This window comes from Pantherophis guttatus, chromosome 2, assembly GCF_059756535.1.
Source record: "Pantherophis guttatus breed Tessera chromosome 2, ASM5975653v1, whole genome shotgun sequence".
Taxonomy (NCBI): domain Eukaryota; kingdom Metazoa; phylum Chordata; class Lepidosauria; order Squamata; family Colubridae; genus Pantherophis; species Pantherophis guttatus.
In genome coordinates, this window is record NC_142064.1 from 105,504,401 (window position 1) to 105,527,060 (window position 22,660).

Here is a 22,660-nt window from a genome sequence, read left to right on the forward strand (position 1 = left end):
AGGTTTTTTAAAATGTAAAGTATCAATCAATAATTTGGGAGAAGTTGAAAATGCCTAAGTGGTACATATCATAAACTGTGTTGTTATTGAATATATTAACTGAACATTAACATTTTCCCATTTAATGTTGGACAGTACTTTACATTTTATACTGAATTTGAATCCTTTGTTAAAATCTTTTGGTATTTTAATAGGAAGTGCTGCATTCTTAAGAGTTGTCTCTTCATCATCCTCAGATCCTGATTTTTGGAGTAATTTAAAACAAAACTATTGAATGTCCTGAAGACAGGGGGGTGGGGGAATCATATTTCTCTTCTCCCCTTTCCCTAATTCTTTCAGCAATTTTTTTCCATTCTAATACGATGCAGTCATAGCACTGAAGTACAATTAATTGTTCAGATCACTTGTAGAGAGAAGTCTAAATGTGTTAGTTCAGTTGAGTCACTAGGATAGGATGTAGTATTTTAATAATCTTATTTCTGTATATAGATTAAAATTCATATTAGCATTCTTTGCCACAATATCTTCCAAGAAATTCATTTGTCTATTAAACCAAAGTAATTGAAAATCCATAAGGGACTCAGCAAAGTGTTGAGTCCCTCTCCCTCCCTAAGGCAATGAAAGGCTTTTTCCCCCTGAAAGTAGTTTCTTTCAGATATGTCATGCACCTAAAGAGTAAAGCAAATATTGGGAAATAAATATATTCCAAACCATTTTCTTCTAAAAATTAAAATAGAGATTCTCAAACTTTGCTCTATTATGATCCCTAAAGTGATAAATGAATTTGTGAAACTTGCCCTTTTGAAAAATTGGTTATTTGGGGGGTGGGGATCAGAGCTAGGCAAGAAGTATAATTGGTCACTTTTAATAATTCCACTTTTAATCTACACAGACAAAGCAGGTTTCAAAGCGCCAAGTGAGTTTGGACAGCACTTAAATTTTGCCTATACAAGCTTGATCAGATTTTTGCAACTTCACCCTCTTAAGTTGCTCATAAACCCCTAGGGGGGTCACAATGTTTGGAAACACAGGGTTTAAAATAAAAGTGTTCTCAATAACCTCATTTTTAAAAAACCATTTCCCCCTTCTCTGTTGTTTCTTCTGCTTTACATTCTTGGTCCTACCTCCCCGCCTCCCCATTCAATAGTGGTCTGCTATCAGACTGATCGTGATGAACTTCGGCGTCGTGTCATCCAGTGGCTTGAAGCTGAAATCATTCCTGATGGGTGGTTCTCCAAAGGCAGCAACTATACAGACATCTTGGAAAAGTACTTCAAGGTATGAATGAGGTAGTTGAAGTACTGCATCTAATGTAGCTTACGGGATCATGAATAATTGTTTTTACTGTTTTAAATTGCTTTTTATTATTTTAATTGTTTTTATATTTTGGAATTATAAGACACCCAGAGACATTGATTGAGATGGGTAGCTAAAGAAATTGAATGAATGAATGAATGAATGAATGAATGAATGAATGAATGAATGAAAAAAACAGACACTAAGGGATAATCGATCTTCCTCTTTTCAGAGTATCAAAACTTTTAATGCTAACTTTCTGATAAAGGAAGTTTAATAAGCTTAGCCTGAATTTCAGTAAAGCATTGTTTGTAAGCCACCCAAAGTCGCCTCCAGATGAGATGAGCAGCACATCCATCCAATAAACAATAAATAAATTAACTAATATGTATTACATTGGAAGGAGTGTGAAAACTTGTATGACTACAAATAAGAACAGCTTGAGCTATTAAAAAAAAAAAACAAGAGCAATGTGCCATTGTGCTGATGTATGCAGTTGGATGTCCGTGTGCAGGGCCGCACTCTTGTGGACAGGGAGTGCAGAGTGCTGAAATCTCAGATTTTCCAACATGTTAAAAAATCACTGATTATCAAGTCTGTCAGTTTATTTCAGGGAAAGGGAGCTGATGGAAACTCCAGGTAGTTTAACATTTCTTAAATGCTTTTTTGTGATTTTACAGAGTTTTGATGATGGAGATTCCCGCCTTGACTCCAACGAATTCTTGAAGTTTGTAGAACAAAATGAGTCAGCTGTCAACATTTCTACTTATATGAATCAAGAGACGAACAAGCTTCTCAGGTAGCTTCAGGCAGAAGAACATCAGAATATATAACTATGACTCCAAAAGATAATGAATTATGAAATTCTTTCTTGAGAAATTTGCTTCTCCTGAGTACTAGAAATAAGATGTATGCCGCAGGAAAAATCCATTTCCACAGGATGTAGACAGCCCAAAAGTCTGGTTCATATGAAGTGATCTGACATGACGGCAATTTATAATTTAAATATTAACTATTCACACTTTCCTGTGATGTGTTTGGGAGTCATTTCTTGATTGGATAACTGTGTATTGTATGTCTTTCAGGGGACTCTGTGTAGATGCTCTCATTGAGCTCTCTGATGAAAATGCTGACTGGAAGCTGAGTTTCAATGAATTCCTGAAGTGCCTCAACCCAACCTTCAATCCACCAGAAAAAAGTAGGAGCTCTGTGTCTGCACAAAATGGGCCTGGAGTTGTTAGAAGAATGGGGAAAGTTGAATATAGTAGGGTAGAAGTAATATGTGCACATTTGTTTCAAAATGTAGTTGAACGAATTGCAACATATTTGGATTTCTGCCCAAATTTGGAGTTTTGTGTCACTGCGTTTTTGTATTTATCAGATGAGCTCTTATTTTTGAACTTTCAGACTTACCATAGCTTGCCAAGTTCTTATCAGTAAGCTAACTGCGCATATCCACATTCTTTCACTTTCTTCTATCTTTCTTTGTTCTCCGGCCAAGAGAGGTGGCCGGGAAAGCTTTGCCAAGATGTAACTAATTAGATTAGTAAGATGTTTTATTTTCTTTATAACAAATAAATGAGTTTTTCTTAGAAAATATATCTTCGGGTTTATTTTCTTAAGGTATACTTGCAAGGAAAGGCCACGATCCATTCTCTAATCAAGGTGCAATTACCCAAAAGCAGAACGGGATTAATTGCCACCCTGCCATTTTGAGATATGTATTGCATATGCTTATAGAATGACATGGTGGCCTAGTGATGAAGATGCTGGCCTCCCACTTGGAAGGTTGAGAATTCAATCCTAGGTAATGGCAAATGTTTCTCTCCTAGGGTGCAAAGAAAAAAATTCTGCGAAGTTTGTGTGGCATCAGGAAAGGCATCTGGCCAGTAAACCCTTAGCTCCATCCAGTCGCTCTGACTCTTCCCCAAATTGTGAATAAAAAGAGAGATGAGCACTGTCCTCTAGAGTCAGACATGAGTGGATAGGGGAAACCTTTATCTTTATATTTCTTCCCATGTACATTAACTGCATTTTTTTTTCTATTTAGAATGTGCCTTAGAAGACGAATCATATGAAGATGGAGCAGAGACTCAAGTGAACTGTAACCGCTGCGTCTGTGCTTGTGGGAACTGGGTGTGCACCGCCATGACCTGTGAAGGTATGGTCTATCGTCTATGCAATTGGATAATTTAGTCATTTTAGAAGGATTCACCCCACTTTTCAAAGAAAAACATGTTCTGATTCAACAAGTGGCTTGACTAAATAAATGAAAATACTACAGATTAAAGAAAAAGAGGTAGAATAACATATTGATCTCACTAATAGCACATCAAGACAGATTATCCATTTTTGATCAAACGAACTGATTTTCTGGGGTAAAGAACTTATTTGATATAAAGAAGGCAACAGAAATAATACATTCCACAACTGATGAATAGCTTGCCAGGGTCATAGCTTTCTCATTTAATTCACTGTCTCACACTGATCATTTATTTGTCTATTAAGGAAACAATCCCCTGTCTACAACTGACAGCTGAATTTCTTCCACTTATGGGTATCTATAATTGAGACGGTTCATAAGACCTTGAAGAATTGAATATGATACTTGTTTGTTTAGGATCTAGTAAATCTGTAAGCCATAGTTATCAGTAAGTAATAGTTAAATATTACTGGAGAGGAGGAGCCAAAATTAGGGACAAGAGGTTTTGCAATATTTAAGGAAAAGATTGCTTTATCTTTATCAGAGTGTCCAGTCAGAAATCCAAACTTGCTGGGCCTCCTATTGATTAGCAAAGGAAAATTGATATTACAGACTAGCTTGACGCAGGCCCTTTGCAAGCCCGCTGTTGGGGAAGCATGGGTGCCGGTGAGGGCTGGCTTTTTGCCTAGGTTTGTTCGCTGTCGGGGGGGGGGAAACAGCTTCCTCCCCAGGCCCCCATCCATTTCCCCCCCGACAGCTGGACAAACCTAGGCAAAAAGCCAGCCCCCACTGGCGCTCAGCTTCATCGACAGCAGGCTTGCAAAGGGCAATTGTGAGCTGCTGCCTGTGTCAAGCTAGTCTGGGGAGGGAGAATGCAAGCAAGTGAGTGAGCACTGAAGAGATGGAGGGAGGAGGGAAGCCAAGTGTGGGGCATTTGCAGCATGTGGCACATGCACTTTCCCTCAGCCTGGCAGACTTTCTAAGCCTGCCTAAAGCAGTGAGGGAAGGGGCCAGGGCCTTTCCACCACTGGCCTGCTGAGGCTGCAGGCTCCTGCTCCCAGAGCTGCTCTCTGGCCAGCAGCTGCTCCCACTGCAGCTCCCGGAGGTCGCCATGGAGCTGCTTCCCTGTGTTGGGAGAGTGCAATGCCAGGCGCATGTGTGAGGTGGCCATCCAGGAGAGCCTCACTTTCTGTGGTTCGTGGTCTCCCATGGAGGTAGGAGATGGAGAGAGAGGCACGGTCCCCGGGGGACTGGCCAGAACGTGGACTCTCCGCAGCTGCTGGGCTTCACCTGCCGCAGCTGCCAGCAGATGCGGGTGGCCAACGGCAATAATAATAATAATAATAATAATAATAATAATAATAATAATAATAATAATAATAATAATAATTTTATTTCTATACCGCCCTTCTCCCGAAGGACTCAAGGCGGTGTACAGCCTATTTAAAAACACAAGACAAAACAGCAGTTAAAAATTAAAATGATTAAATAGATTTGGCTCAATTTAAAACCCCAGAAATTTAAAATACCCCAATTTAAAATTATTATGTTGATAGGCCAGCCTGGCGGAACAACAGGGTCTTCAGTGCGCAGTGAAACACCCGGAGGTCAGAGATCTTACATATTTCCGGGGGCAGTTCATTCCACAGGGCTGGGGCTCCCACAGAGAAGGCCCTCCCCCTGGGTGTCGCCAGCCGACATAACTTGGCCGATGGCACCCTGAGGAGACCCTCTCTGTGGGAGCGGATTGGCCGGTGGGAGGCTATTGGTGGCAGAAGACGGTCTCGAAGATACCCGGGTCCTATGCTATGGAGTGCTTTAAAGGTGGTAACCAACACCTTGAATCGCACCCGGAAGACCACTGGGAGCCAGTGCAGCTCGCGCAGGAGGGCTTTCACATGGGCACAACGAGTTGCGCCCATAACCACCCGCACAGCTGCATTCTGGACCAGTTGGAGCCTCCGAGTGCTCTTCAAGGGGAGCCCCATGTAGAGAGCATTACAATAGTCCAACCGGGAGGTAACAAGGGCGTGAGTGACCGTGCGCAGGGCGTCCCGGTCCAGAAAGGGCTGCAACTGGTGAATCAGGCGGACCTGATAAAAGGCCCCCCTGGCCACGGCCGTCATATGCTCTTCTAAAGACAGCCGTGTGTCCAGGAGGACACCCAGATTGCGAGCCCTCTCTGTGGGGGGTAAAGATTCACCCCCAATAGTCAGCGATGGCACCTGCTGACTATATCGGGGCGCCGGAAGCCACAGCCACTCGGTCTTGGAGGGGTTGAGTCTGAGCCTGTTCCTCCCCATCCAGACCTGCACGGCCTCCAGGCAGCGAGACATCACATCAAGGGCATCATTGGGGTGGTCTGGGGTGGAGATGTACAGCTGAGTATCATCAGCGTACAGATGACACTTCACCCCAAAACCACGGATGATCTTGCCCAGCGGCTTCACATAAATGTTGAACAGGAGGGGCGAGAGGACCGACCCTTGCGGCACTCCCCATGCGAGACGCCTCGAGGTCGACCTCTGCCCCCCTGTCAACACAAACTGCGAGCGGTCGGAGAGGAAGGAGGAGAACCACCGCAGAACGGTGCCCCCTATTCCTAACCCCCTCAACCGCTGCAGCATGATACCATGGTCGATGGTATCAAAAGCCGCTGATAGATCTAATAGGACTAGGACAGAGGAACAACCCCTGTCCCGGGCCCTCCAGAGATCATCCACCAACGCGACCAATGCCGTTTCTGTGCTGTACCCCTGCCTGAAGCTCGACTGGTACGGGTCTAGATAGATAGCTTCATCCAGATGCCGGGGAAGTTGTCGTGCCACCACGCTCTCAACAACCTTCGCCATAAAAAAGAAGGTTGGAGACTTGACGATAGTTGGCTAATTCAGCCGGGTCCAGGGAAGGCTTCTTGAGGAGGGGCCTCACTACAGCCTCTTTCAAGGCGGCAGGAAAGGCATCCTCACTCAGAGAAGCACTTATAATTCCCTGGAGCCAGCCTCGTGTAACCTCCCGGGAGGCCAGTACCAACCAGGAGGGACACGGGTCCAATAAACACGTGGTGGCACTAATCTTACCCAGAACCCTGTCCACATCCTCGGGAGTCACAGGATCAAACTCCTCCCAGATAACACTCTTTAAGACCTGCCCTTGTCTCCTCCCGTGGACTCATCCAATCGGAGTCCAAGCCATCCCGAATCCGAGCGACTTTATCATGCAGGAATTGCACAAAATCCTCCGCACGACCCTGCAAGGGATCTTCCTGCACTCCCCCCCGAAGAAGGGAGTGGGTCACCCTGAACAGGGCGGCTGGGCGGTTCTCTGCAGATGCGATAAGAGTGGAAAAATGGTTAGATTTTGCCGCTTTTATCGCCACTAGGTAGGTCTTGGTATAAGACCTCACCTGTGTCCGGTCAGAATCGGATTGACTAGTCCTCCAAATGCTCTCTAGGTGTCTTTTCTGACGCTTCAGCTCTCTCAGCTCCTCAGAGAACCAAGGAGCCAATTGAGATCAGCATCGGGTCAGAGGCCGCAAAGGCATGACGCGGTCCAAAGCTCCAGCGGCCGCCCTTTCCCAGGCGGCCACCAGCTCTTCAGTCGAGTCGTGTGTTAGAGTCTCAGGAAACGGCCCAAGCTCCGTCAGGAACCTTTCAGGGTCCATCAGGCGCCTGGGACGGAACCTTCTGGTCGGTTCCGTCTCCCTGCGGCGGGGGAAGGCGGTAGGAAAGTCTAAGTGGAGGAGCGAATGATCTGTCCATGACAAGGGTTTGATATCTAGGTCCCCTCTACCAAGATCATTCAACCACTGACCAGAGATAAAAATCAAGTCCAGAGTGTGTCCCCCTATGTGAGTGGGGCCTTGAACTAACTGGGTCAGGTCCATGGCCGTCATGGAAGCCATGAACTCCCGAGCCACCTCTGACACCTCACCCGCAGATGGAAGGTTGAAATCCCCCATGACAATAAGTCTGGGGGTATCAACCGCCACCCCGGCAATGACGAGTAGCTCAGGCAGGGTTGCTGCCACGTGGCAGGGAGCCAGGTACATAGTCAGCAAACCCATCGGCACCCCACGGCCCCACTTCACCCAAAGGGACTCACATCCGGCTATCTGAGGAACAGTGGTCTCCCTCGGACAAAGACTTTCCCTAATAATTACCGCCACTCCCCCACCCCTCCCTTGGGCCCTTGGCTGATGAAATGCACGGAAACCTGGCGGGCACATCTCGACGAGGGGGACCCCCCCTCTTGGCCCTACCAGGTCTCCGTAATACCTGCCAGGTCCGCACCCCCCTCCAAAATAAGATCACAAATGAGGGGGGCTTTATTAGCCACCGACCTGGCATTACACAACATCAGCCGCGGACCCTGGGCCTGAGACTCTGCACAACCCAGGACAGGAGTCACGCATTGGGGGCCGGAGTGCGCAATCGCTCGGTGACAGCGCATGCGCACCCCCGACACTTGATATGACCCCCTGCGCCCATCATACCTGTCCCTCCCACTCATTATTTCAATTACACAGCCCTTCCTGTTGTCCCGCTGCTCCCCGGTTAATTTTCCTTTTGCGACCCCTCTGCTGCAGCTAATCGACCCATCATCCCGCTCAGTCGCTATCTGGACCCCCCCAGGTCCGCTTTTACAACTCCCTCCCGGGTCCCCTTAAAATTTTCCTTAAAAATTTAGCTAAAAAACCCCTCAACCCCCTCTTCGTTGCATGCCATCTCTCGGGGTTCCAAAGCCCATCATCAAGATAGGCCCTCGATAACGTGGAGGGCCAGGCCTGCGAGAGGGGGGAGTCTCGCAGCGCTAGAAGATCGGTTGTAAAATACATCCAGTATAGGCCCAAGCTTTGGGACGGTGATAAATATAGCTAGGGAGTCTGCCATGCTGGTATAAAAGGGGGAAGCAATCCTGGGTGTAACTGGAAATTCAAGAGTCTCAAATAAGTCCCCACTGTCCTCTCACTACAGTGGGTAAGAATCTTGGCATATCGACCAACCGGTAGGCGTCCAATAGCCACCCTCTCACGGTGGTTGGCCCCACTTGGCCAAGGAGCAGATGAAATGGCCCCACCGGTGATGAAAATGCAGTTCTGAACCAGTTCCTTCAGTACATCCCCAGTTGCCCCACTCTATGCGGTAAGCGAACAAGATAGTTAAGATGGTAGATAGATAAATAACGCCAATCCTAGGCCCAGGAAAAGTCAATCTACGTTTCCTCAGGCCAATAAACATGCCTTGGAAGGGTATCATCGTCGGTCGCTGCTGCCAGACCACCGGCTATCCTCTCGGCCAGCTGTTGCACCGCCGTCCATGGCATTGTCAGCGCCCCCATAGGAATCGACCGGGCGCCGCCCACACCAGCACCCGCATCCATCCGGCGTTGTCCTCGCCCCCGTGAGGCTTCCGGCTCTGACGGAGAGAAAGTCGCCCATGCTGCCGCCGACGCTGGCGACGCCCACGCCCATGCTGTTGCCGCCGCAGCCGATGCCGGCGCTGCCTCAGCTGTTGCCGGAGCCGACATTACTTCAATTGCCGGCATCATAGCTCCCCAGCTGATCTTCTCGCTGGGAAGCCTCAGGGGGCCAGCTAACAAGCAGCCGACGAGCAAGTTGTTATTGCTGCTGCCACCGCCGCCCATAAAGCCGCCGCAGCCGCTGCACTTCAATGCCGCCCCTCCATCAGCACCGTGGATTTCGAGAGTGTTACAACACTCTCCTGGCTGGCATAATGTTCTGCTTACCGGGGTGGTGGCCATAGATGGTCAAAGCGGCCCCGGGGCTCCCAAAATCTGCCCGATATCACCCATCCCTCCGCAGAGCTTCAGGGCACAACCGCCATCTTAGGCATGCGCATAGAAGAGTTATGGCTATGAGGTTGTGCCGCTCACATCACCCCTCTGCCAGCTGGCTCCTGCTTGCCTGCCTGCCCATACAGACAGCCAAGCCTTGCCGTGTACCCCCCACAGGTCGAGCATGGCAGGCTTGGAGCTGCTGGTCTCCCTCTCCCACCATTGCCCTTACCTTCTCAGGCCAGGTGAGGAGTGGCGGGGAGGGGAGGGGTGAGGGGTGCCCACCTGCCACCCAGGTAGCCGCACAGTGCCAGCAGCAGTTCATCAGATCATGGTGCCACATGGAGACCGGACCTGAGCCCCTCTTCGCTGGAGCCCCAATGACGTCCCCAGTCTCCTTAGGGCAGAGCTAGCTCCAGGTGCTAGATTGGCCCCCTGCAAAGACTGTTGCCTTCTGAAGAACCCAGCCGAGGCCTCCCTGGCCACCAGCTGAGGCTCTTGGTAACAGATGAGGTCCTTCAGGCACTTGGCTGCCTTTTTAGTAGCCCCAGCCACTCCCTCCAAGTGCCTTGTCAGAGCTGCCTTGGGGTTTTGCATGCGCAGATATCGCATGCAAAACAGTGTGCGATAAAAGAGCAGCAAGATGTCAAAATGGCCTCAGGAGAGGCTGGCCGAGGTGAGGAGTGTCAGGGAGGGGGAGTGGTAAACTGCATGGTGATTCATCCAGTTCGCCAAACTGCACACAAAGTTCGGCTGAACCAGTGTGAACCGGCTGATTCCTATCACTGCTTCCATCCTTCCGAGGTCGGTAAAATGAGGACCCAGATTGTTAGGGGCAATATGCTGACTCTGTAAACCACTTAGAAAGGGCTGTAAAGCACTGTGAAGTGGTATATAAGTCTAAGTGCTACTGTATTGCTATTGCTATAACTGCAGAGTAGAAGGTTTGGAGGGAAAATATCAAAAATATAGTGAATGGTCTTTAAAGCTGGGTAATAAGGCAAAAAGGAGGGCTTGATCCCTTTCACATGGAAGAACTGTGCTGATCCAAAATTTGGGCTGCCCTTGTAGATCCCTATCGTTCCAACAGATCTTCAGAAGCTACAGGTGAACCACCTGGGATTCTCCCTCTCTCCCTCTCTCTCCCTCTCTCTCTCTCTCTCTCTCTCTCTCTCTCTCTCTCTCTCTCTCTCTCTCTCTGCCCCATCCACTGGTAAAGATGGCAAATTTCTCCCTTATGTTTTGCCAAAAGATCCAACATCCATTATTAATGTGAAAGAACACACTACATCTCTGTATTGGTCTTTTGTTGAATACATGCATACTCAATGTGCATTGAATATCATAAACTCTGTTTCTGCTCATAGGTAAAAACCAGAAGATCCCTTTTCAAGAGCAGCCTGAAGAGAAGCTGACTGAAGAAGAGCTAGCCAGATATGTTCAAGAGCTGCAGAAGCATCAGGTTAGAAGGAGTTATGTGTACAAGCTTATGTATTTCAGTACATTTATTCTGCTAAAATGCTATGAGATTCCTCATAGTTTAAATCTGTAATTTGTTGGTTGCTAATATATCTGAAACCAGGACTGTATGTTGGCAAACAGCTAGAAATTTGATAGAGACAAATGCATGCATACAGGTGAACACAGGCATTTGGTACCAACCATGATGACCTCAAAATGATGAAATATATACGATGACATTGCAATGCAAACTTCAGACTCTTACTTGTGTTTTGATGTTGGATGCAAGTACATAAATCATATATATATATGTTTTCTGAGGTTTTCGCGGGTGTTTGTATGTAGGTCTTTGGTTATTCGGGTTTTCTCCCGCGTAAAATTGGAGATTTCTTGGCAACGTTTCGACGAAGTCTCATTCGTCATCTTCAGGCTGGTGTCTTCGGCTTCGTGCTTCTAGGAGCAATGTGTGTGATCGCAGCTGTTTCTTCCTTTTAACTGCCAGTGGGGGTGTGAACTGATTGGGTGGGAGCTTGGCTGTGTTCTGATTGGGTGGAGGTGTGTTCTGATTGGTTGGAGGTTTGGCTGTGCTCTGATTGGATGGAGGGTTGGCTGTGCTCTGATTGGATGGGTGTGTGTTCTGTTTAGGTGGGGGCTTGGTTGTGCTTGGGTTAGGCTGAGTAGCAGGGGGATTTGAGCTGGTGAGCTGTGTTGCTGTTGTTTGGCTTCGTGTTCGTGGCCGTGCTACCTCTTTATGGTGGGTGTCAGTCTGCTTCATGTATGGATTGGAGGGGTTTAAAGGGGCTAATGATGCAGCTGTGGTCTGGCTTCTGGTCCGCGGTCGTGCCTCATCATCAGTGTGGGTTTGAGTCCGCTTTCTGCGTGGATGTGTGGTGGTTACATCCTGTGTGGCTCTCGTGAGTGTGGGTCTGGTGTCATTCTTTGTGTTAGAGACTTGTTTGTCAATAAGGGCGGGTTTCCAAATGGCTGGCAGGCGGGAGGTATCATCTCGTTTATTCATGCTGTGTGGACATTTTTCTATCTCGATGGCTTCTCTGATCATTCTGTTGTTGAAGTGTTCAGTTTTGGCGATAGTTCTGGTCTTTTTAAAGTCAATATCATGTCCTGCGGCTTTGAGGTGTTGGACCAGGGAAGAAATTGGTTCCTCTTTTCTAACTGAGTTCTTGTGTTCTTCAATGCGTGCACTTATTCTTCTGTTGGTTTGTCCGATGTATGTGATGGGGCAGGCGGTGCAAGGGATTTCATATACTCCTTGATTTTCTAACTCAATTTTGTCTTTGGGGTTTCTTAGGATGGTGACTATTTTTCGGTTTGTGCAGAATGCTGTCTTGATGTTGTGTTTGTGGAGGATCTTGCTGATTCTGTCTGTGGTGCCTTTTATGTATGGGAGGAGGGCTTTGCCATTTTCTTGTTCTCTGTCTTGGATTTTAGTGGGGGTTTCTTTTTGGATTAGGTTGGTGATCTTATTTCTTTGGAATCCATTGGATGTTAGTACGTTAGTGAGAGTGTGTAGTTCGGTTTTTAGGTGTTGTTCGTCAGCTAAGCGTTTTGTTCTGGAGATGAGTGTCTTGGCTACGGAGTTGATCTGTGCTGGGTGGTGGTGTGAGAGTGCGTGCAGATAGCGGTTTGTGTGTGTTTTCTTCTGGTAGATGGTGTGTCCTAGGGAGCCATTGGATTTTTTGTAGACTAAGACATCCAGGAAGGGAAGTTGGTTGTTCGCTTCTGTTTCCATGGTGAACTGTATTTTGGGGTGTAGGCTGTTGAGGTGTGTGAGGAAGTTGTCCAGTTTTTCTTTCCCATGTGGCCAGATTATGAAGGTGTTGTCTACGTATCTGAGCCAGAGTTTCGGTTTGTGATCAGATTTTTTTAGAGCTTGGGTTTAAAGTGTTCCATGTAGAGGTTAGCAATGACAGGTGAGAGGGATAATCCCATGGGTGCTCCTTCTATTTGTTTGTATTTTTGTCCGTTATAGATGAAGTATGTGTTGGATAGGCAGTGGTTGGTTAGATCTAGGATGTGCTTGGGGGGGTTATATTTGTTTTGGATAGCTGTCAAGGCTTCTTTGATTGGCACTTGGGTGAAGAGGGATATGACATCAAAGCTCACGAGTAGGTCACTGGGCTGTAAATTTTGTTTCTTTATTATCTCTATGAACTGGAATGAGTTTTTTACATGTGAGTTGATGGATTCTGCATAGGGCTGTAGTTGTTTGGCGAGAAATTTGGCTAGATTTTGTAGAGGTGAGCCTATGGAGCTGACTATGGGTCTAAGTGGGATTCCTTCTTTATGTATCTTGGGGAGACCATAGAGCTTAGGGCATCTGGATGATTTCTCTCTGGGAATGATTCTTTGCTGGATCTCTTTGCTGATGGGGGAGGCTTTTATTTTGGATCTAGTGGTTTTTTCCAGGTAGGTGGTGGGATCTGTGTTTAGGGGTTTGTATGTGGAGTCTTGGAGTAGGTTGGTTAATTTGGTTTGGTAGTCAGATGTGTTCATAACCACCGTGGCGTTTCCCTTGTCTGCTGGTAGGATTATTATGCTAGTGTCTTCTTTCAGGTTAAGTAGTGCTGTCTGTTCCTCTTTGGGTAAGTTGCTTTTGGGTGGCTTGCTGGTGCAGAGGATGTTGGTGATTTCGAGAAACAGCTGCGATCACACACATTGCTCCTAGAAGCACGAAGCCGAGAACACCAGCCTGAAGATGACGAATGAGACTTCGTCGAAATGTTGCCAAGACACCTCCAATTTTACATGGGAGAAAACCTGAATAACCAAAGACCTATATATATATATATACACACACAAATCATTTGCATTGCAATGTCATGCTTTTTCTAACATTTGCCCTCCTATACAAATAAATAGACAAATTGCATAATTTTGTATGCCTCTGTTATGTTCCCATTTATGCATTTTACATGGGAAAAAATCTCTAACGTTCCTCTTTTTCTCATAAAGGAGTAATCCAGTCCTCTTAAAATCTTAGTAGCCCTCTTGAGATGTAGCAGGAAGAACCATACCCTGTAAATGAAAAATAAATACTTTCTCAAGTAATCCCAGATCCTGCACATATTCTGCACATATTTGTGTACTTTTCTGTCTATGATGCAAATGTGCATTGCTGATGCATTCATCCAGCATGCTTTTCAACTTCCCAATCTAGCCAGCTTTTTCAACTTCTCGGTGACCTCCCATTTAAGTTCTAACTAGGTTTGCTTTAGTTAAGCTTTCTTAGATAGCCAAAGTTAACTGGGGCTGCGATAAAAAATAACATCCTAAAATACTAATCAATTTTACTTACAGCCCAAAGTTAAAATACATCTAATACGGTACTGTGAATAAAAAAAGAAAAGAAATAAAATTACAAGGCAAGCCTGAAACATTTAATAACATAATGAAAGAACCAAATTACTTCAATAAGCTATTGCTATAAATGTTGCAATCTTTTTGGAAGTGTCTGGAAATTAGTCAGGGAAAAGGAGAGTGTTAACTTCTTAATCATAAGAAAAAATACATTTTTTGGCAACTGGTTTTTTAATATATGTTCACCTTTGAGTGTACAGTGGGAACTTTAACAATCCATGTGATCCAGATTCTGCCTCTATATCAAAATAGTGCAGAATTTATAAGAGACACTGGTATGTGTATCCATTGTCACCCTAGTGGATAACATGCCATTTTGAGCAGGGAGAAGAATGGGGCATGAAAGATGTTGGAATATCTAGGGATAATTTGGGAGCGGGTGGATGGTGCAGAGGTAAGAAATACTGGATATAGCAGTTTGGGTGTCTTGGTCCCAAATTTACTATTTAAATTCAGTCAAGGTTTTATTATTATAATGGCACATTTTGACAGAATGGAAAAGCCTTAGTAATCATTATTAATTTGGACAGGAGAGTGATTGGCTTCAATATCTGTCATATCATTAGTTACCAGGGCTGGTTTGGTGGATACAGTTGAATGTGAGAGTGTCTCCTTCCTCCCTTACTGTTCCATGTTCATCCTTCCTGATGCTGCATGCTTGTGGAAGAGGATGGCTATATCAGATAGAAGGGCTAAATCCTGTTTTCTTTCTTCCTCTCATTGTTCTTAGGAGACCTCTGAGAAGATCAAGCAAATGACTACCAAAGAAATGTGAGAGGTACACACCAGAAGGCAAAGTGTGTTACCTGTCTCACCTACCAATCTTCCTTCAATATGCAAACATGTTTAGAAATTATTGCTCAGTCACAGATATTTACATTGTGTAGCAATGGGAGGGAGGTAAAGGAAAATGGATTCTTTTGAAATTTAAAAGAACCTCCCCGCCAATATTATGGCTTCTATAGCAAGGATATGAAGTTGAATTGATAGCGACTAATGAGGACAGCAAATAACTCCAGTTCTGGAGCTCCTAGAACTCAGGGGAAGCATCACTGTAAACTAGGATCATGGTGTCTTCTGTGGAAGTTGTATTGATGGTGGAGCATTGCCCTATGACTCTCTTGCTGCAGCCTAAAATACTTTTTCACAAATATTACTATAACTGGAGGAGCCCAATAAAGAAAATGCAATAGCTATGCATATATTCCATGGCATATCACTTTTCTGCACTCCATTTTGATATTTAGCCTTCCTTCTTCTTCTGTGCTTCACCCAACCATCATTTTTTTCTATGTTTCAATCAGTTCCTGCAGAATCCCCCCTACCCCTGCCATTGATTAATGTGCATATCATTGAGAGTCCCTAGTAAATATAGAGCAAGCTCTTTATCCCTACCAGAAGCCACAGAACTCCGTATGTTTCAAACTGACCTCATTTTCTTTCCTCCTCTCTTTGCAATGGTGCTACAATATATTTTCTTATCACCTTCTTACTCTTTTTAATTAATGATTTTTAACTGAGCTTTTTGTATCTTTGATTTATATTGTTTATAGCTTCTGGAAAATGCTGTACTTCTGTGTTCATGCTTTATATTATAGCTACATGTATCAAGGAAGTAAAATCAGTGCAGCACCAAGGGGACCAAGATTGTATATGGCTGTTCTAAATTTGCCATTGCACCTTTCACTGTAAACGGTATGGTTCATGTATGGACAGAGCAGAACAGAGTTTTTGAGAGAGATACTCTTAAGCTTCCCACAGCATCATTCTTTCAAGGAAGTGAGGAATGGGAGAAAGGTGCAATTCTTGACTTTATTCAAGAATTCACTCAACCCTATTAATTAAATAGAAGGAAATAGTAATGTTTGTCAAGCATGAAGTAAGTATTCCCTATGCTGTTTGGAAGATAGATCAACAAGAAACATATGTACATATCTAGTGCTTTATACTGAGGCACTGCTGCTGTCATTCCCAAAGGGAAAGATATATGCCTGAGGTTTGCGGACTTAGAGCTCATCTGATGGTTTTTGACAACTAGTCCCTAAGTAGAAAAGGAGAATGCACAATATCATAAATGCATTGCATGTTTTGATGCAAAATCGATCTGTTTAGGAATTTTGGCAATAAAATCAGGAGATCCAGTCTCCTCACTTGTTATAACAAACATCAAAAGCATTGTTGTTGTTTTTGCATATGCTTAAGAAAGGAATTGGACTCTTGTTTCTGTACAAATGCATAGTTTGAGCAGGAGGTTGGATTAGAAAACCTCCAAGGTCCTAAATCATGTTGAAGAAATTCATCATTAGGATTACATTCTGGGTCATATGTACTGTAAAGTCCAAAGAAAGGTCCACCTAGCGATAGGTGTTTTTGATTTCCTTCTCTTTATGAAAGAATTACCTTGGGAACTACTTGAATAAAAGTTTATTCTTCCTCAAAAGTTAAGCAATCGTATTGGATGGCCAAATAGTATATGTGCTGAAGTCTTGCGTTAACTTGGTCTGATCATTAACTTGTATCATTGTAAGCATGCTGTGGTTTGAAGTCTTAATATTTATTCATAATTTATTCATAATTAGATTTAAATATCTTGATAGAATTCTCTTTATGTACTATTGGAGCAAATGTTATCCCTCTATTGATGTAGCCTAGACTGCATTGGCTTTTTTGGCAGCTGCAGCACACTGCTAGTTCCTGCTTAATTGGTGGTCCACTAGGACACCTAGATCTCTCTCACAGTTACTACTGCTGAGCCAGGTACAGCCTACTTAGTACTTCTGCATTTGGTTTTTCCTGCCTAAGGGCAGGCACCTTACTTTCCTCATCACTGAACTGCATGTTGGCTAGGGCCCAGTGTCAAGTCTATCAAGATCCTACTGAATCTTGAATCCAAAGTCTTAGCAAAGCGTTAGCAATTCCCCCCAACTTGGTGTCACCTGCAGATCTGGTGAGCTCCCCTTCTATCCGCTCATCTAGTTCATTTATGAAGATGTTAGAGACCACTGGCCCCAAAACAGAATCTTAGGTACCCCATTACATGCTTCTTTCCATGTAGAAATAGTTTCATTCAGGAATACATAAGGAGTGTGGTTGGTCACTAAACTGCAACTTCATCTGGTGGTGGTATTTTCTATCTCACATTTTTCTATCTTACCAAGAAGTTCTCTACAATGGTCTATTTTTCAAATGCCTTACTGAAGTCTAAGTATACTATATCTACAATGTTTCACTGATCCATTAATTTAGTCACTTTATCAAAGAAGACAATAAGGTTTGTCTGGAGTGATCTCTTTTTAACAAACGCATGCTGGCTTCTGATAATCACCTTGTTAATTTCTTGATGCTCACAAATTCACTGCTTGATTATCTTTTTCAGGATTTTCTTGGGTATTGATGTCAAGCTGATTGGTCTTTAGTTTCCACTTTTCCCCTTTTTTGTAGGTTGGAACAGTTTTCCAGTCCTCTGGCAGTTCCCTCATGTTCCAGGAGTAGTGAAAGATTTCATTCAGTGATTCCAAGATCACATCTCCTTCGGAACCCTCAGATTAAACCATCTGTTCCTGACAATTTGAACTTGTTTAGAGTAGATAGTGTTTTCTTTCCAATTTCTTGCCTATTTTGATCTGCATTCCTGTTCTGTCTCCATGGTATTGCTTTTGTTAGGTTGGACTATTTTTTCCTTTTGGGTGAAGACAGAGGCAAAGAAGAAATTAAGCAGTTCCACTTTCTTCTTGTTGCTTTCTTGCCATCGTCTCCCATTAGTAGACCAGTTATTTCCTTGACCTTTTTCTTGTTCCTTACATACTGAAACTTTTTTGTTGTTGTTTGCATTTGTTGCAAGTCTTAATTCATTCTGAGTCAGCTTTTCTGATTCTATCCTTGCAAATTTTGGCTATTAGAGGCAAGGTTGTTTGGTTTAGATTATAGCTTTCTATGAAAAACCAAACCTATCTCTGAACTGCATCATTTCAGACTCAGGTAAAATTTCATACAATTAAATATCTATGCAAATAAATATGTAATATTTGTCTATGGAAAGACTTCTACTGAAAGCCAAGCTATTTTTGTAGGGCAACAAGCACACCAAGATAAACAGCTTCTAGCTTAGCATGACATCATAGGCATCTGCAGGAGGGGCAGCAGCTGTCTTTTTAAATTTATTTATTTATTTATTATTTATTTATTATATTTCTATACCGCCTTTCTCCCGTAGGACTCAAGGCGGTGTACAGTCAAGAAAAATATAGACACACAAACATCATAAAATTGCTAATTAAAATTATTACTTAGTTTGGTCAATTAAATAAGACCCAGAATTAGATAACATTTAAAAAATCATTCACATGTTCGTATGTTTAGCCCCGCCTGTTGGAACATCAGGGTCTTGGGGGCACGGCGGAAAACACGGAGATCAGGGATATTCCGTATCTCCGGGGACAGTTCATTCCAAAGGGTTGGAGCCCCCACAGAGAAGGCCCTCCCCCTGGGAGTCGCCAGTCGACATAATTTGACTGACGGTACCCTGAGTAGTCCCTCCCTGTGAGAACGAACTGGTCGGTGGGAGGCTATTGGTGGCAAAAGACGGTCTCGTAGGTACCCAGGTCCTAAGCCATGGAGCGCTTTAAAGGTGATAACTAACACCTTGAATCGCACCCGGAAGACCACCGGGAGCCAGTGCAGCTCCTGTAGGACAGGTGTTACATGGGCGTAACAAGCTGTGCCCATAATCACCCGTGCGGCTACGTTCTGGACCAGTTGGAGCCTCCGGGTGCTTTTCACAGGGAGCCCCATGTAGAGAGCATTACAGTAGTCCATACGGGAGGTAACTAGGGCATGAGTGACCGTGTGCAAGGCGTCCCGATCCAGAAAGGGACGCAACTGGCGGATCAGGCGAACCTGATAAAAGGCACCCCTGGCCACGGCCGTCAAATGATCTTCTAAAGATAACCGTGAATCCAGGAGGACACCCAAGTTGCGGGCCCTCTCTGTGGGGAGCAAGATCTCATCCCCTATTGTCAGTAATGGTACCAGCTGACTATACCGGGACGCCGGAAGCCACAGCCACTCGGTCTTGGAGGGGTTGAGTCTGAGCTTGTTTCTCCCCATCCAGATCCGCATGGCCTCCAGGCAACGGGACATCACAGCAAGGGCATCATTGGGGTGGTCTGGGGTGGAAATGTATAGCTGTGTGTCATCAGCATACTGATGAACACTCACCCCAAAACCATGGATGATCTCGCCTAGCGGTTTTACATAAATGTTGAACAGAAGGGGTGAGAGGACTGACCCTTGCGGCACCCCACAAATAAGGTGCCTCGAGGTCGACCTCTGCCCCCCTGCCAACACAAACTGCGAACGTTCAGAGAGGAAGGAGGAGAACCACCGAAGCACGGTGCCCCCTATTCCTAACCCCTCCAGCCGGTGCAGTAAGATACCATGGTCGATGGTATCAAAAGCCCCTGAGAGATCTAATAGGACCAGGATAGAGGAGCAACCTCTGTCCCGAGCCCTCCAGAGATCATCCACCAATGCGACCAATGCTGTTTCCGTGCTGTATCGTGACCTGAAGCCCGACTGGAATGGATCCAGATAGACAACTTCATCCAGGTATCGGGGTAGTTGTCGCGCCACCACACTCTCAACAACCTTCGCAACAAAGCGAAGATTGGAGACTGGACGATAATTTGATAATATAGCCGGGTCCAGGGAAGGCTTCTTGAGGAGGGGCTTCACAACCGCCTCTTTCAAGGCGGCGGGAAAGACACCCTCACTCAGAGAAGCATTTATAATCCCCTGGAGCCAGCCTCGTGTAACCTCCCGGGAGGCCAGTACCAACCAGGAGGGACACGGGTCCAATAAACATGTGGCAGCGTTAAGCTTGCCCAGAATCCTGTCCACGTCCTCAGGAGCCACAGAGTCAAACTCTTCCCAGATAACGCTCTCAAGACCTGCCCCCGTCTCCTCCCCTGGATCTACCCAATCGGAGTCCAGGCCTTCCCGAATCTAAGCGACTTTATCATGCAGGAATTGTACAAAATCCTCAGCTCGACCCTTTAAGGGATCTTCCCGTACCCCCACCTGAAGTAGGGAGCGGGTCACCCTAAACAGCACAGCTGGGCGGTTCTCTGCAGATGCAATAAGAGCGGAGAAGTAGCTAGACTTCACCGCTCTTATCGCCACTAGGTAGGTCTTAATATAAGATCTCACCTGTCAGATTCAGATCGGCTTGTCCTCCAATTGCTCTCCAGGCGTCTTTTCCGACACTTCATCTCTCTCAGCTCCTCGGAAAACCAAGGAGCTAGACGAGATCGGCATCGGGTCAGAGGCCGCAAAGGCACAATGCGGTCCAAGGCCCCAGTAGCCGCCCTGTCCCAGGCGACCACCAGGTCCTCAGTCGAGTTGTGAGCCAGAGTCTCAGGAAATGGCCCAAGCTCCGTCAGGAACCTTTCGGGGTCCATCAGGCACCTGGGACGGAACCATTTGGTTGGTTCCGTCTCCCTGCGGTGGGTGGAAGTGACTTGAAAGTCCATGTGAAGGAGAGAATGATCAGACCATGACAAGGGCTTGATGTCTATATCCCCTATTCTTAGATCATTCAGCCACTGATCAGAGACAAAAATCAAGTCCAGAGTGTGATTCCCCAAGTGGGTGGGGCCTTGAACTACCTGGGTCAGGTCCATGGCCGTCATGGAAGCCATGAACTCCCGAGCCGTCTCCGACATCTCACCAGTGGATGGCAGGTTAAAATCCCCCATAACAATAAGTCTGGGGGTTTCCACCGCCACCCCGGCTATAATGTTGAGCAGCTCAGGCAGGACCGCTGTTACGTGGCAGGGAGCCAGGTACGCAATCAGTAGGCCCATCTGAATCCCCCGACCCCACTTCACAAGGAGGGACTCACATCCGGCTATCTGAGGAACAGTGGCCTCCCTCGGGCAAAGACTTTCTCTAATGATTGCTGCCACTCCCCCACCCCTTCCCTGAGTCCTTGGCTGATGGAATGCATGGAAACCTGGCGGGCACATTTCCACAAGGGGAACTCCTCCCTCCTGGCCTAACCAGGTCTCCGTAATCCCTGCCAGGTCAGCACCCCCCTCTGAAATAAGATCATGAATGAGGGGGGCTTTATTTACCACTGACCTGGCATTACATAACATCAGCCGTAGACCCAGGGTCTGAGACTCTGAACAACCCGGGAAACGAGCAGTGCTTTGGGGGTCGGAGTGGGCAATCGCTCGTAAACAACGAGTGTGCACTCCCGAAACATAATATGGCCCCCTGCAGCCGTCATATCTGCCCCTCCCACTTACTATGCTAATGCCCATCGCTTCATCCCCCTGCATCCTTGTCAGATTTCTGTCCCCATCCTCCCCACCATGATTATCAGACCCATTACCCCTTTCAGTGGATTTATGGATCCCCCCAGATCCATTCCCACAATCCCTCCCAGAACCCCTTAAAATAGAACTTAAAGATTTATCTAAAAAACCCCAAAGCCGTCGGTTTTTTGCAAACCACCTCTCAGGGTTCCAAAACCCGTCCTCAAGGGCGGCCCTCGATAACTGAGAGGGCCAGACATGCGAGAGGGGGGAATCTCGCAGTGCAAGGAGCTCCGCAGTTGAATACATCAAAGATAGGAGCGAGTTGAAGGAGATGAAGGATCATTTTCTTCTAAGAGTGTTAGAGATGGTTAAGACAGGTAATTTAAAATAAGGGAGGAAATAGATGTAAAAGGGAGACCAGTATGTTACAAATGTCAATACATCGGAACATCATCGCCCTCTCACGACGATGGGAAGTCTTGTGGTTGTAGTAAGTCCATCCAAAGGAGGTGGGGATAGAGGTCTCAAAGGGACGTCCTCTCACAGTGACCAAACCATTTGAAACAAACAAAGAGAAGGTGGTCTATCTCCCCATAATCCAAGACTCTCGATGTCTGTATCTCCTCCAGTCCTGATACCAGCGATGGCCGAGGATTAGATCAAAAAAGTAAGGCAGAGCCACTGGACAAAATATTTAGGGTTAAATAATCAGGGTAATCTTGGGGAATAGGTGGTAAATAAAGCTGCAGATCGATCTAAGAATTGCAAGTTAACGCTGAGTGGTCGTAATAGATCTAGATCTGATAAAGGAGAGAGGGACAGTTGAGGGGGAGAGTAAGTCATCATCTCCTGTTTGTAATCCTCAGTCCCTATCCATCACCTTGCTCAGGCTACTTAGTTCAATTAATTTAATAAGTCCTCAGAGTTTCAAGAAAGAGGAGTGCAACAGATCCCTTGAGGTTGAAGGGATCCTAACATTTATAGCCTTTGCAGCATTGCCCTCTCCTCTATTAACGAGGGCTTCCTTGCAGCCTCCTGGTGTTGCCGTCGCCGTCGCTGCCATTAGCGCCATTCCCCTCGCCATTGTGGTAATCCCCCTTGCTATAGACATCATCGCCGCCGTGTTGCTACATGCAGCGCCTATTAGCCCAGGCATCATTATCAACACCCTATCCGGAGTCGCTGTTGCCACCGTCTCGCCAAC

At 45.8% G+C, this 22,660-nt stretch overlaps 1 protein-coding gene across 1 annotated transcript in view; it reads left to right on the plus strand.

The window, feature by feature from the left end:
* FSTL1 (follistatin like 1) overlaps positions 1–16,298 on the plus strand; it is a 41,517-nt gene extending 25,219 nt beyond the window's left edge. The window contains 6 exon segments of the mRNA XM_034411144.3: positions 1,148–1,278; positions 1,977–2,095; positions 2,382–2,494; positions 3,347–3,457; positions 10,663–10,757; positions 14,865–16,298. Coding sequence (XP_034267035.2) covers positions 1,148–1,278; positions 1,977–2,095; positions 2,382–2,494; positions 3,347–3,457; positions 10,663–10,757; positions 14,865–14,909 — 614 coding nt within the window. The 3' untranslated portion in view covers positions 14,910–16,298.
* Positions 16,299–22,660: the final 6,362 nt, after the last annotated feature.